Source organism: Jaculus jaculus, chromosome 8, assembly GCF_020740685.1.
Source record: "Jaculus jaculus isolate mJacJac1 chromosome 8, mJacJac1.mat.Y.cur, whole genome shotgun sequence".
In the NCBI taxonomy this organism is placed as follows: Eukaryota; Metazoa; Chordata; class Mammalia; order Rodentia; family Dipodidae; genus Jaculus; species Jaculus jaculus.
The window spans coordinates 123,700,439-123,715,305 of NC_059109.1; the positions used below are offsets into that span (position 1 = coordinate 123,700,439).

The window sequence follows — 14,867 nt, forward strand, 5'->3', positions numbered from 1 at the left end:
ATCAGAGCAGTCAGTTCTTAAGGCACCAGACCTGAAGAGTAAGTTGTTGACATGTTCATGACAAATAAGAGTAGAAGCGGAGTTCAAGTCAACCTCTGGATGGCTAGGCGGAAAGGTCGCTGGACACAGCTTCTCGCAATGGTCCAGTGGCTCAGGCCTACCCTCGCCTGAGTCAGGACCCTTGGTCCGGTAGCTCTGGGTCATTCACAAGAAAACTTTCCCTCCACGTGAGCTGGAGTCAGCAGAGCCTTGGATCCTGGTCCTTGGGTCTCCAAAGGGCAGAGTGTTCACAGGCGTCCGCCTTGCTCTCACTCTTCTCCAAGGACTGTGCCAGGGCAGGTAAGCTCTGGGGAGCAGGCATTGGCTCAGCACACGTGAGTGCCAGAGGTGCCCAGCAATGACGCGGGACCCAGGAGGAATGAGCTGCCCACCTCTGGAAGTGCTGTGGAAGGGCTGATGGAGGCTGGCAGCTCTTACCGGGGAAGCAGCAAGAGAAAACTGAGGGAGACCAGTCTTTCCATTGCCGTGATTATCCGTGATATGCCCGGGGAAAGGGAAGGAGGTTCAGCTGGTGGCATCGGGAAAGGGTATGTGGATGAGTCTATTTCTCAGCCAGACCTTGGGAAAGGAGCAGTTTCAGGAATGGAAATGTGACAGCGTTGAAAGGGACTTCAGAGGAACCTGCATAAAGGCAGGACACTTCCCATCGCCAGTTCGCATGGGGCTTGTGGACCTGAAGTCACTTGCCTAAGGTCGTATAACTTAAGTCAAGCAGTAGCTTTTAACAGTTCAAGAGGGTCCCCGGGGCATGGCTAGCCAGGGGCCTTGTGGGTACAGCCACCATGTTGATTTAGTCCAGCGGTTAATTAGTAACTGGAAAGCACCGAAGCCGGCTGTGAGCTGGCAGAACTGGGAGGCTGAACTTGAGCTGGTTTAAGAGCTAGGCGAGTGGGTAACAGGTCGCTCCTGCTGGCTGAGTCAGGATTAGGTGTCAGGTCAGTGAGGCATTCCGAGGAAGAGGGCACAGCTGCCCTGCACCTGCGTGGGGACCCAGGATCTCCAGGTGAGGGGCTTCTTGAGACTGGGGTGCCTGCCTGCTGGCAAGCTGTGGAGCTCATAACTTAGGCCACTTCCTTCCTAACTACTCGTTTTCTTTCTTTTCCATGTCCTTCCTTCCTAACTTCTCTCCTCCCTCCTTTTCTTCCTATCTTTCCTCTTTCTTCCTCACCTTCTTCCCTAATGTTTTCCCCTTTTCTCTCTCTCTCCTCCCTTTCTTTGCTTCCCGTGTCTAATTTCTTTTTGGCTACCTAATTTCTCTTTACTGCTTACATTTCTTCTTCCTGGTCTAACTCACTCCTTCCCTTCCTTCCTTCCTTCCTTCCTTCCTTCCTTCCTTCCTTCCTTCCTTTTTTTTTTTTTTTTAACTTTCTAACCTCTTCACAGCCTGCTTAGGTTCACATCCTTGTCACATCATTTATTGATGTTTACTGTATCTTTCTCAAGTCATCTTCTCCTCTCCATGCCTCAGTTTCCTCCTTACTAAAAACAGGAATGAAGGGACTTGGGGGTGTAGCTCACACGAAAAGTGTTTAGCTTGCATGCTTGAGGCACTGGTTCAATCTCCAGTACCATACAGACACACACACACACACACACACACACGTGTGTGGGGATGATGACAGTTTCTAACCCATGGCATTGTGGGAACAAAATAAGAGCAAGCCGGTGCTTGAGCTGGGCAGGCAGGTCAAGGAGACATTACAGAGAGGTGAAGCCAGGTGCAATGTCAGAAGCGGGTACAAAGCAGGGAGCGTGGCTTCTGCGATGGCAAATGAAAACGCATAAAAGGGGTTAAGCCAGCAGGCCAGGTTGCCGGGAAGGGTGCATTCCCAGAAAGAGAGCCCTGTGAAGCCCCTACCTTGCACTACCCCAGCCTGCAGGTCCACGTGGTGGGGAGCCAGGGGAAGGCAAGTCTGAGTGAGAGCAAGCCAGGGCCAGGACAGGCCGAGGGCTCATGGGCGGGCTGGAGTGAGGGGGTCGCTATGGGTCAAAGAGGGCCGGAAAGTCGCATCGTAGCAAAACGGGAGGGGCACTGAGAGTGGTGGGGGGCATCCAGGCGAGGCGAGGGGAGAGTGGGCAATGATTACGTTACTGTTCTCACTGGTGCTTGGGGATGAAACCATGAATGAAACAGTAACACCGCGAAACTTTACACGATAGGTAAAAATAAATAAATAAAACACAAAACAATGTAAGAATCTACTTTCATAGCCTCCTGCCTTTTGCCATGACTATCCACTCAAATGTACATTGTATTCTTTTTCCACTTTCACAAAAGTGGTGCCCCTGGTGCACCTACCATTTTTATTTATTATTATTATTATTATTATTATTATTTTTTTTTTTTGGTTTTTCGAGGTAGGGTCTCACTCTAGCCCAGACTGACCTGGAATTCACTATGGAGTCTCAGGGTGGCCTCAAACTCGAACTCATGGCAATCCTCCTACCTCTGCCTCCCAAGTGCTGGGATTAAAGGCGTGTGCCACCACGCCCGGCCCATTTTAAAACTTGCTTTTTGCTTGGTAGTACATCAGATTTATATTCCTAGTTTGATTTTTTTTTTTTTTTTTTTGCTGCTTTTGGCTTTTGGTTTTTGGAGGTAGGGTCTTGCTCTAGCCCTAGCCCAGGTTATCTGGAATGCACTCTATAGTCTCAGGCTGGCTTCCAACTCACAGTGATCCTCCTATCTCTGCCTCCCGAGTGCTGGGACTAAAGGTGTGCGCCGCCACGCCCGGCCCTAGTTTGATTTATGCAGACTTCTAGAGGTAGAGGAGGTTCGGGTTGTATAATTTTCCTTTTTTGTGTATGTACCATAATTTATCAATCCATTCTTTGAGTTCGTGAGTCAGCTATGTCGTGGGCACCTACTATATAGTCCAGGCCCATTCTAGAGGCTGAGGATTCTGCAGTAACCAAGAAAGATCTTGACCCTCACAGAACGATGTTCTAGTTTGAGACAGAAGATGAAAACAGTTGAATAGCGGCATGATAAGGTGGCAGCGAGTGAGAGGTGCCACAGTGCAAAGCAGAAAAGGCACCGGAGGCTGAGGGGACAGCTGTCATAGAAGGATCAGCCACCCTACCTTATTCCTGACAGCCCTAAGTCCAAAACAAAAAAGGACAACCTGTCACCTGTAATCAACACAGGCCTCTCTGGGGGGGGGGGGCTCACAGAAAGAGGCTTCTGCCTTGCTAGTGGAAACCAGCCATGTGGATAGAAGAACTTAAAAAAAAAATTCTTTTTGTTTTTCATTTATTTATTTGAGAGCGACAGACAGAAAGAGAAAGAGGCAGATAGATAGATAGAGAATGGGCACACCTGGGCCTCCAGCCACTGCAAAGGAGCTCCAGATGCGTGCGCCCCCTTGTGCATCTGGCTAACGTGGGTCCTGGGGAATCGAGCCTCAAACTGGGGTCCTTAGGCTTCACAGGCAAGCGCTTAACAGCCAAGCCATCTCTCCAGCCTTGGAAGAGCTTTTTTGGCAGAAGGGAAGGGAGTACAAGGGGCCAGCAGGCAGAGAGCACTCTGTAGTGGATGAACAGCAATTCACAGGGGTTGGGTGGGTTGGCGGAGCGGAGTGGATGCCCTGGAGATCGTCAGGGAGAGTGGAGATGGAGCTAGTAATGGTATCTGTGGACTGTGATCGATTCAGACTTTAATTCTAGGTGTGGCAGGAAGCTGGTGGCAGGTTTATTTTTTTTTGGGGGGGGGTTGGTGTTTGTTTGTTTGTTTTGAGGTAGGGTCTCACTCTAGCCCCAGACTGACCTGGGACCTACTCGGCAGCCCAGGCTGGTTTCAAACTCACAGCGATCCTCCTACCTCTGCCTCCCAAGTGCTGAGATAAAAGGCGTGCGCCACCACATCAGCTTACCACTGGAGCGCTGAGTAAGGAAAGTCCATGTTCCATGTACCGTGTGAAAGACTCGCCCTGGCTTTCCGTGGAGAGAGACTGCAGTGGCTTAAGGGAGTGAGTAGAGAAACTACCGCAGTGACACACGGAAGGGACAAAGTGGCTCAGGCAGGAGGCCACAGCAATGCTGGTGAGCAAGAATGGGATATAGGGACTGCATACATGTTTAATTCAAGGTAGGGTCTCACTCTAGCCCAGGCTGACCTGGAATTCACTATGGAGTCTCAGGGTGGCCTTGAACTCTAAGTGATCCTCCTACCTCTGCTTCCTGAGTGCTGGGATTAAAGGCGTGCGCCACCATGCCCGGCTCTCTGTTTTACTTTGTTTTGACTGAGGATAGTGGTATGTATTTTTTGAATTTATTGTGTGATGATCAAAGCAGGATATTTTGGGCTGGGGAGATGGCTTAATGGTTAAGCCAAGCCTAAAGACCCATGTTCAACCCGCCAGATTCCACGTAACCTGGACACACAGGTGACACGTGTGCACAAGGTGGCTCAAGCATCTGGAGTCTGACTACAGTGGCTAGTGCCCTGGCATGCCAATTCTCCCTCTCTCTCTCTCTCGCTTTCTTTCATGAGGCCACTCTGTTGGGCTTACCTCAAATAGAAGCAGGATATTTTTTTTTAATTTTTATTAACATTTTCCATGATTACAAAATATATCCCATGGTAATTCCCTCCCTCCCCACCCCCACACTTTCCCATTTGAAATTCCATTCTCCATCATATTACCTCCCCATTACAATCATTGCACTTACATATATACAATATCAACCTATTAAGTATCCTCCTCCCTTCCTTTCTCTTCCCTTCATGTCTCCTTTTCAACTTACTGGCCTCTGCTACTAAGTATTTTCATTCTCACACAGAAGCCCAGAAGCAGGATATTTTACATATCTATTATCTTAAGCATTTGTCAGTTCTTCCTAGTGAATATTCTGTCTCTTCTAGTGATTTGGAAGTGTATAATGCAAAATTGGTAAACATCATCACCTTACGTGCAATAGAACACCAGGACTTATTTCTGCTATCCAACAGTACCTTTATGCTCCGCCACTGCAATCAAACTCCAGATGCTTTTGCCACCTAGTGGGCATGTGCAACCTTGCGCTTGCCTCACCTTGTTAAGTGGGATCTGGAAAGAGATCAAACATGGTTCCTTAGGTTTCACAGGCAAGCACCTTAACTGCTAAGCCATTTCTCCAGCTTTTATGGGTATCTTTTTTAAAATTTAAGTTTTTTTTATTTATTTGAGAGAGAAACAAAGAGGCAGAAAAAGAGAGAGAGAAAAAGAGAGAGAAAATGGATTGCTAGGGCCTCCAGCTACTGCAAAGGAACTCCAGACACATGTGCCACCATGTGCATGTGGCTTACATGGGTCCTGGGGAATTGAACCTGGGTCTTTTGGCTTTACAGGTAAGTGCCTTAACCACTAAGCCATCTCTCCAGCCCATGGAGATCTTTTGAATAGAATTTCATGACAGAGTGGAGGTGGGGTGATGGTTTAAGTCCTAGAATGAATTCCAAATTGTTACGTCGAGCTTTTGAGTAGATGATGGTGCTATCGTTGAGGGAGAAGACTGAGGGAGGGGAAGACCAGGACAAGGTGGAAGTTATGGAAGTTCAGACCTTCATTTGGGATGTTAGGACTGGAGATACCTGTAGACACCTAACGGGTGAGTTGCGAAGAAGCAGTTAGATATGTAGATCCAGAGTTCAGGAGAGAACCAGAACTAGAGGGGAAAACTTGTATTACCAAACATAGTTAGTTAAGCCGCTGGACTAGCTTACATGTAGACAGAGACCAAAGACTGGGCCAGAGCTGAAGGATGAGCAGAGTCAGAGGATCAGTAATGTGACTGAGGCAGGAAAAAACCCAGAAGCTCCCAAAGCCAAGTGGGCAAAGAGAGGGCACCAGGGAGGGTACCAATGCCACCCCACATCTGAGTAAGAGTCCTCTCTGGCTTTGGCACACAAGGTCATTGTCCACTGATTAATAAAAATGAAATTTTGGATTTCAGGGGAGAAAAGGAAAAAAGGTGGAGGTGAGGGCTTGAGAAATGGCTTAGCAGTTAAGGTGCTTGCCTGCAAAGCTGAGGGACCAGGGTTCGATTCCCCAGGACTCACGTAAGCCAGATGTACAAGGTGGCACATGTGACTGAAGTCCATTTGTGATGGCTGGAGGCCCTGGCATGGCCATTCTCTCTCCCTGTATCTGCCCCTCTCTCTTTCAAATAAATTTATTAATTAAATTATGAAAAGAGCAGAGGCGATGATTCCAAGGAGCTCTTCCGAGGCACTTAACTGAAAAGGAAAGAGAGAGGCGTGGTCAGGGTGCGAGGTTCACAGCGAGAGCCATCACAGCCCGTGGTTCTGAAGTGCGTGCCCGGTCGGGGACACTTGGGTTATTATCATCAGTTATCTTGCTTTTCTACATCGTGCTGCCGAATGAAGGCCCCCTCATGGTCTTGTCATTGAAAAGGAACGTCCTTGTTCAGGGTGTGTGTTTTGTCAACATGGCATCCCGCAGACCTGTATATTGCCTCAACATTTCTATTTTGTGGGAAGATGAAGGGCTCTGATACTGTTTACCCCAGCGTTCTTGCGTCAGCACCTCCAGCTCCCTGCATCTCAGAGCCTGCAGAAGGTGCTGGAGCCACTGGCTCATTTCCCTCCCTGACCCACTGCCTCTGCCTCAACCCCCCGTGAGTCCTTCCCCCATCATGGACTGTGTACTCACACAGAAAGTCAGGGGGGGCTATGTTGATCCCATCAACTCCTTCCTTTCCCAGAACACCTACTGATCCCCATGATCCCCTAATAAAGGAAAGGACGTGGTGAGAAACTAAAAAGGTTGTGCCAAGCAGCAAGGCCTTCATAAGCCAAGGTGCTCCGGGGACCCTCGGGTTTTTTGTTTGTTTGTTTACATAGCAGGACAGCTGGGGTTCCACCAGACCTGCCCTGGGGACAGAGGGACAGAGCTCTCGAAGAGCTGACAGGGAAGAACCCAAAGTGCTTAGCAGTGAAAGGCCAGCTGGGCTGAGAGCTGGCTTCACTTCTCAGGCATTTGGTGTAATGATCTCCGTAGCCATGGTCCGGGTCCCCAGAGCCTCTTCTCTGGACGAGGTGGTCTGTATAGTGGCTGGAAAAGCCACGGGGATCATGTGTTCTCACAGACAGACTCCCTACACACATGTGCACATGCTCATACACACATGGAGAGAAATGTACTGATATGCCCCAATATGGACAGATACTCACCGTGATGTACCCACATAGGATGTGCACTTACATAGCCACACCCACGCTACTAACCCCAACCCCAACCCTAACCTGACTCAAGTTCATCTGCAGACAACCATGCAGATGCCCTCACATGGAATCACACACAAACACGGACCCAAGGATGTGAACACATATGAAAATACACACTGGCACATTTTACTGCACAGCGACACGCTGAAGCACTTTGCACCCTCTATACACATTGAGAAGCATCATCTTGGCATAATCACCTGGATGCATAGACACATGTGCCAATGCTATTACACTGATACACACACATTATTATTATTTGGTTTTTCAAGGTAGGGTCTCACTCTAGCTCAGGCTGGCCTGGAATTCACTATGTAGTCTCAGGATGGTCTCAAACTCACAGCAATCCTCCTATCTCTACCTCCCGAGTGCTGGGATTAAAGGCGTGCGCCACTACACCCGGCCACATTATTTTTTTTTAAGGGCAAGCAAGTAGAGTTTTATTGAGAAAGCAAAGTAAAAACTGCCCTGCAGGCCAGGTGTGGTGCGGCATGCCTTTGATCTCAGCACTTGGGAAGCAGCAGGAGGAGGACCCCTGTGAGTTTGAGGCCAGCCTGGCACAGAGTGATACCCTACCTCAACCCCACCCCCCCAAAAAAAGTTCCCTGCAATGGGAAGGGGTCTCAAAAGGGGTTGCTTACATGCATACACACACACACACACACACACACACACACACACCTGAATTCCAAAGCCACACTGACACATGATGTGGACTACATCTCTGCACAAAACACCTGCACACAGCACACTCATGCTACGTGGCCCCAAGGAGTCTGCAGGCTCCTGGAGGGCTGCTGCCTACCCTCCTCCACCCCTCAGGGGAAGATGGTGTCCCCAAGGGAGCAGAAGGCTCACATCGTCCCATCTTAAGCGCCGCTGGATCCTGTGTGGCATCACCAGCCCCCATCGCTGCCGCCACTGCCGGGAGCTTGTGCTGGGGGCGCCAGGCACTGACACTTGGTCCTTGTTGGCAGAACAGAGAGAGGCTCTCTTGTCCACCGCCTCTGCTCAACTCCAACTGCTGCTTCTCCCGGAGGCCTCAGCTAAGCCCGCACAGGTATGAGGGACCAGGGTAGTCGGGGCCTGGACTGCAACCCGTGGGGGATGGCCCAGAGAGGGGTGCGGGTGTTCCCGGCTGGCTGTGGGAGCATGGCACGAAGGGCTGTGGCAAGGGCTGTCTGCGCTCCCACTGCAGCCTGCTGCGCTGGGTCTCGGTGGGGCTGGGTCTCTCAGCTCAGCCTCGCTGGGGGGACCCCTCCCTTCCCTTATAGCTATTTTCCCAGCCAAAGAAGGCCACAGGGTAGTGCCCCAGGACCTTCCCTGAGGAAAACAAAAAAGGGGGGGGGTCTCTGCTCAGTGAGGCCAGGCTGTAAATTCAGACCCTAGGGATGGCCAAAGCAGAAGCATCCAGTGGTCCCGGTGGGAGACACAGGAGCTGTAGGATTCTGAGCCCACTGAACCCGGATGGACATCCTGACTTCTTCCACTGTGCTCTTGACCAGGAGACCAGCTGCTCTCTCCCCTCCACCACCTGACCTCAAATAGATGGTGGCTAGTTGGGGGCTTCCACGGCTCTGGTCCAAGGCCCTCAGAGAGTTGAGGTGGTCCTTGTGGCAAGGAGATTATTAGTCAGCACAGAGCCAAGCTGGAGGCTGTCCACAATGATTTGGGGTTGTCAACATGCCTATATGGGAGTCCAGCCTACCCCTCACACACTGAAGCACTGCAGAATGTCCTTTCCTTTTTGTCTCATGTGCATCTGTATGTGGCATGCATGTGTGTATGCGTGTTAACGTGTCATGGGCATGTGTATGTGTGCAAGTGTGCACACGCATGTGGAAGCTGGAGGTTGGCACTGGGTGTCGTCCTCGATCATTTTCCTCTTAGTTGTTGAGACATGAGTCTCTCGTTTGACCCCAGAGCCTGTGGATTCAGCTGTACTTGCTAGCCAGCTTGCCCCCAGGGATCCTGTCTCTGCCCCTCACACTGGGATTACAGGCAGGTCGCCATATCCACTTAACAGTCACGTGGGTGCTGGGAGTCCAAACTCAAGTCCTCATGTTTGCCAAGCGCCTTACCCATTGAGCTATCTCCCAAGATCCCAAAAGAGTCCTTTTCTGAAACCAGGTGTTGTGGCACATTCCTGCAATCCCAGCACTTGGGAGGCTAAGGCAGAGTATCTTGAATTAAAGGCCAACTTGGACTACATAGCAAAACCTTGTCTGAAAAAAGAAAAAGAAGGAAGGAAGTCAAGAAAGGAAGGAAGGAAGGAAGGAAGGAAGGAAGGAAGGAAGGAAGGAAGGAAGGAAGGAAGGAAGGAAGGAAGGAAGAAAAAGTCTTTTCCAGGCCTCCGGGGCCTTAGTGAACAATGTGTGAAAGCTTTCAGCTTTAGGTCTGAAGGGACCTTTCTGGCCTGGCCAGCTTAGAGACGCTGTGGCTCACAAAGGTCTTACTACCCCGGCTGTCCCTGACCTTTACAAAGAGCCAGTCTAGATGTCCCTCCCCAACCCTCCTGAGGTGTCTGACCAGAAAGGAGGCAGATATCACTTCTCATCCCCCGAGCTCATGAGTCACTGGCCTCCAGGGTGGGACCCTTCAAGTTGTGGCAGAGGTCCAGGGTCGGGGAGAGGGCTGCCACGCCTCAAGGCCTGGATTCCCTCATACTTGTTCTTCCCCGTAGCCCCAAAGCCCAGTTACAGCTACAGAATGGCCTCTGGCCCGGCGGGGGTCCCTAGCCCACAGGTAAGTGGCTCTGGTCCCACCTAGCACGCAGCACCTGGGACTCCCAATGCTAAGGAAATCTGTAGAGACACTGGTTGGTCCATAGCATGGTCTAGACAAGTAGAGACTTGGAGCTGGCTGGCTCAGTGTGAGGTCTTGGAGATGGGCTATTTGCAGGGAAAATTAAGGAGGCATTTGGGTAAAGGCTTCAAAAAGTAGATGGGAAGCTGGATGGGTGTTGTGGCACACACTTTTTAATTTCACCATTTAGGAGGCTGAGGTAGGAGGATCACCATGAGTTTGAGGCCTGCCTGGGCTACATAGCGAGTTTCAGGTCAGTCTGAGTTGGAGCGAAACCCTGCCCATCCAACCTACCCCCAAAAGACAAAAAGTCGATGAGAGTAGAAAAATTAAGGGATTGGTTGTGAAGATACATGGGTTCAAGTCCAAGCCTGGCTTCCTGTTAAGGCCTGGGATTACTCCCCTCTCACCTCATTTTTCTGCCCTTAAAATTGGCACAAAGGCCAACAGCTTCTCAAGGTTGCTGGGAGAAGCAGGTGAAAGAGAAGGTTGTTAAAGGGACGGGTGGGTAAGAGGGCCGAAGGGAAGAAGGAAAGGAGGGAGGCAGGCAAGCTGGGAGAGGTGTTAGCAGGACTGGCCTGGGCTAAAGAAGAGGGAGAAGGGTTTGCTTATCTTAATTGCTTCTTTCTTTAAATGTCTTCAGCCTTCCAGAGCCAATGGGAACATCAATCTGGGGCCATCAGCCAACCCAAAGTGAGTTCTGGTCTCCAAGGCAACGTTCCTATTTGGATCCCTTCAGGACTGGCTCATCTCTCCTTGGGAATAAATCCCCAGAGTCTCTGGTCCTGTGTTCAAGACCATCACGATCTGGGCCATGATCTTCCTTCAGCTTCCTCTCGCATTTACTCCCCAACCTTGGCCCATGATGAGCCTTCTGCCTGGAATGCACCCTAACATGGGCCCCATCAGAACTTCCCACTCTTAGGCGCTTCTTAAGGCTTGCTGATGGCATGGGTGGGGGGTGGTGGCATGCTATATCATGCCTTCTAAACCGTGTACCTGGTTGTGTGTCCTTCCCGCCTGGTTTTAAGTGAATTGTGAAGAGTGAGACTTCCAAGCCTCTCTGGGCTGGGAGATACGATGTTCCTGAGGGGTGAGGAGGCAAGAAGACAAAACCCCTAGAAGGCGGGCTACACTTCCCAGTTCCAAAGTTAAACAGAGGCCTGGCTTACTCTTGCAAATGCTGTTTCTTTTCTTTCTTTCTTTCTTCTTCTTCTTTTTTTTTTGTTTGTTTGTTTTTGTTTTTTCAAGGTAGGGTCTCACTCTAGCGCAGGCTGACCTCAAATTCACTAGGGAGTCTTAGGGTGGCCTCGAACTCACAGCGATCCTTCTACCTCTGCCTCCCAAGTGCTGGGATTAAAGGCATGTGCCACCACACCTGGCTTGAATTTTGTTTTATTTTATTGAGGTAAGCCCAACAGACTAGCTTTTTTTTATGCAACAGAGTGAGAGCAAGAGCAAGTGAGAGAGAGGGAGGGAGACAATTGGTGCGCCAGGGCCTCCAGCCACTGCAGTCGAACTCCAGATGCATGCACCACCTTGTGCGCATATACAACCTTGTGCGCTTGCATCACCTTGTGCATCTGGCTTATGGGGGACGTGGAGAGTGAAACATAAGTCCCTAGGCTTCACAGGCAAGCACCTTAACTGCTAAGCCATCTCTCTAGTCTTTTTTAAAAATATATTTTATTTATTTACTTATTTATTTGAGAAAGAAAGAGGCAGAGAGAGAAAGAGAGAGAGAGAGAATGGGTGCACCAGGGCTTCCAGCCACTGCAAACAAACTCCAGATGCAAGTGCCCCCTTTTGCATCTGGCTTATGTGGGTCCTAAAGAATCGAACCAGGGCTGGAGAGATGGCTTAGCAGTTAAGCGCTTGCCTGTGAAGCCTAAGGACCCCGGTTCGAGGCTCGGTTCCCCAGGTCCCACGTTAGCCAGATGCACAAGGGGGCGCACGTGTCTGGAGTTCGTTTGCAGAGGCTGGAAGCCCTGGCTCGCCCATTCTCTCTCTCTCCCTCTATCTGTCTTTCTCTCTGTGTCTGTCGCTCTCAAATAAATAAATTTAAAAAAAAATTTAAAAAAAAAAGAATCGAACCAGGATCTGTTGGCTTTGTAGGCAAACACCTTAACTGCTAAGCCATTTCCCTAGCCCCTTTTTATTTATTTTTGGTTTTTCGAGGTAGGGTCTCACTGTAACTCAGGCTGACCTGGAATTCACTATGGAGTCTCAGGGTGGCCTTGAACTCACTGCAATCCTCCTACCTCTGCCTCCCAAGTGCTGGGATTAAAGGCATGCACCACCACACCCAGCTTCCAGCCCCTTTTTATTAAGTAGAAACTTTGTATGGACACATCATGTGTTTGTACCATCATTTCCTTCCTCCTTGCCCTCATGCCGCTGGGGACCCTCCTCAGTGGGATTGCTGGTTTTCCCTCTGGGGATGTGGGTGATGAGATGTGAGCGCAGTAGTCATTGTAAGAAGGTGGGGGTCCAGGCCTCTGGACAGTCCCTTCTACTCTGTGGCTCTTACAGTCTTTCCGCCCCCTCTTCAAACTTCCCTGAGCCACAGTGGGTGTGTTTAAGTCAACTCTAGTGTTGAGCTCTCAGCAGCTTTGGGATTTCTGCTTTGGTGCACAAATGCTGATCCTTGTTCCTCTCTTATCTTAGTGCCCGGCCCACAGACTTCGACTTCCTCAAAGTCATTGGCAAAGGGAACTACGGAAAGGTGAGTGTGGAGAAGAGAGTGGGAGGCCTAGGTCTTTCTTTCTCCACCCCTGCACCGCTGTCCTCCACGTGCAACTCCAAAGAGAGGTTTCACGTGCCTGCAGTGCCGGATGGGTGTGGGGCAGGACTGGAGGCATCTCTTGCCGTCGGGGAAATCCAAACCCACCCATGGGGCCTTCCGTCTGTGCTTGTGTGCAGGTCCTCCTGGCCAAGCGCAAGTCTGACGGCGCATTCTATGCGGTGAAGGTGTTGCAGAAAAAGTCCATCTTGAAGAACAAAGAGGTACCAGAACTCAGCACAAGAGCCTCTGTCCTGCTTCTGCCTAGGGTGGCTTCCCACGATGGTCCCATCCCCAAGAGGTCTATGGGGCCATGTTCAGAGGTGGTCCAGCTACTGCACAAAATGCTGAGCTTGCCCAAGGAAGGTAGACCAAGACAAATCACTGGGAAACCTTTGGAAGACAAGCAGACCTCTGCCTTCGCACAGGCAACACGGGGTGCTGATGGGCCAGCTCTCTGCCCTCTTAGGGCACCTGGCTTCCCAGGTGCACCCTGTGGGCTCACACTGTACCCTCTTTCCAGTCGTGACCAACCTGGAGCTCTAGGTGCCTCAGCAACTCCAGTCCCTTCAACACCTTAGGAGAACAAAGAGAGGATTGAATATCAAATCGGGACTCGGGAGACAGAGTGACTGTCACCAACCAGCAAGCACGCCGTGGTGGTGGGAGTTGAGGTCACCCTGCATAGGTGGTCTGGCAGCTCCTTCGCAGCGGCATTCTGATCGTCTGCAAAGCGGGCGGGCTGGGGGCTGGGGAGAGGGCCCAGAGGATAAGGCGCTGGCCATGCGGGCACAAGCACTGACTTCGGATCCCCAGAGTCCGTGTAAAAGCCAGATGCTATTGCGGGCATCCATAAGCCCAGAAGACCTACAGTGAGAAGAAGGAAAGTAGAGGTGGGAGAAGTAGCTCCTGGGACAGCTAGCCAGGCCGGTGGAGTGGTGAGCAGCCAGAGACCCTGTCTCAAATGAGGTGTAAGGCCAATGTCAACACCAGAGAACAGTTTTCTAGGTCAGAGGTGCCTGCACACACACACACACACACAAAGAAAAAGGGGGGATGCCCAAGCAGAGAAACTGTGGGTGCTTCATGGCTTTCCAAAAATAGTTATTTATTTATTTATGTATGAGAGGAAAAGCATGGGTACTCCAGGGCCTCTTGCTGCTGCAAAGGAAATCCAGATACATGTGCCACTTTGTGCATCAGGCTTTACCTGGGCACTGGGGAATCAAATCTAGGCCAGCAGGCTTTGCAAACAAGCACCTTTAACTGCTGAGCCATCTCCCCAGCCCAGTGTTTTTGTTTCCCCCCACCCCCGCCAGAAATTTTCTTTGGAACTGACTCGCCTGGCCATCATATATATGCTTTGCTTGTGGCCTGGGGCAGATTTCTGATCCACGGATTTGAGATACTGCTATAGGAAGAGGCTGGGATTAGGGCGACCACAGACCTTTGAGTGCAAGGAGGCTGGGCCTGGCTTGCAGGGCCACAGGGAGCAGTGTCGGTATTTGAACAGGACAGAAGAAAGTCCTAGGCCAGAGCAACCCCACCAGCAACGGTGTCTGGTCTGCACTGGCATGAAAGGGACTGTTCCAGGCTGTGGCATGGACCCCTGCCTTGTGTCCTCCCTTCACTCCACAGCAAAGCCACATCATGGCGGAGCGCAATGTACTGCTGAAGAATGTGCGGCATCCCTTCCTGGTGGGCTTGCGCTACTCCTTCCAGACCCCCGAGAAGCTCTACTTTGTGCTGGATTATGTCAATGGGGGAGAGGTGAGTGTGGGCTGCAAGGCAGCTCTGTTGGGATGGCTGCTGGCAGAGAATTCTTGATCCTAAGTAGTGCTCACTGTTTACCAATTTCTCTCTAGTCTCTTTTTTTTGTAAGCAGAGAGAGAGAGAGAAGATAGATAGATTAGATAGATATAGATATAGATATAGATATAGATATAGATATAGATATAGATATAGATAGATACAGAGAATGGACATGCCAGG

At 50.5% G+C, this 14,867-nt stretch overlaps 1 protein-coding gene across 7 annotated transcripts in view; it reads left to right on the plus strand.

Annotated features, from left to right (window-relative positions):
• Positions 1-281: 281 nt before the first annotated feature.
• The window catches only part of Sgk2 (serum/glucocorticoid regulated kinase 2), a 32,678-nt gene continuing 18,092 nt past the window's right edge, over positions 282-14,867 (plus strand). For 2 of the 7 annotated variants that reach the window (XM_045156648.1, XM_004669289.2), the window contains exons 1-7: positions 951-1,063; positions 8,111-8,348; positions 9,972-10,033; positions 10,737-10,786; positions 12,761-12,818; positions 13,016-13,099; positions 14,514-14,645. In XM_045156648.1, coding sequence (XP_045012583.1) covers positions 9,998-10,033; positions 10,737-10,786; positions 12,761-12,818; positions 13,016-13,099; positions 14,514-14,645 — 360 coding nt within the window. In that variant the 5' untranslated portion in view covers positions 951-1,063; positions 8,111-8,348; positions 9,972-9,997. Of the gene's footprint in view, positions 340-450; positions 588-948; positions 1,064-8,110; positions 8,349-9,971; positions 10,034-10,736; positions 10,787-12,760; positions 12,819-13,015; positions 13,100-14,513; positions 14,646-14,867 lie in introns of those variants that run through there. The other 5 variants (XM_045156651.1, XM_045156654.1, XM_045156653.1 and 2 more) reach the window with 5 other exon arrangements.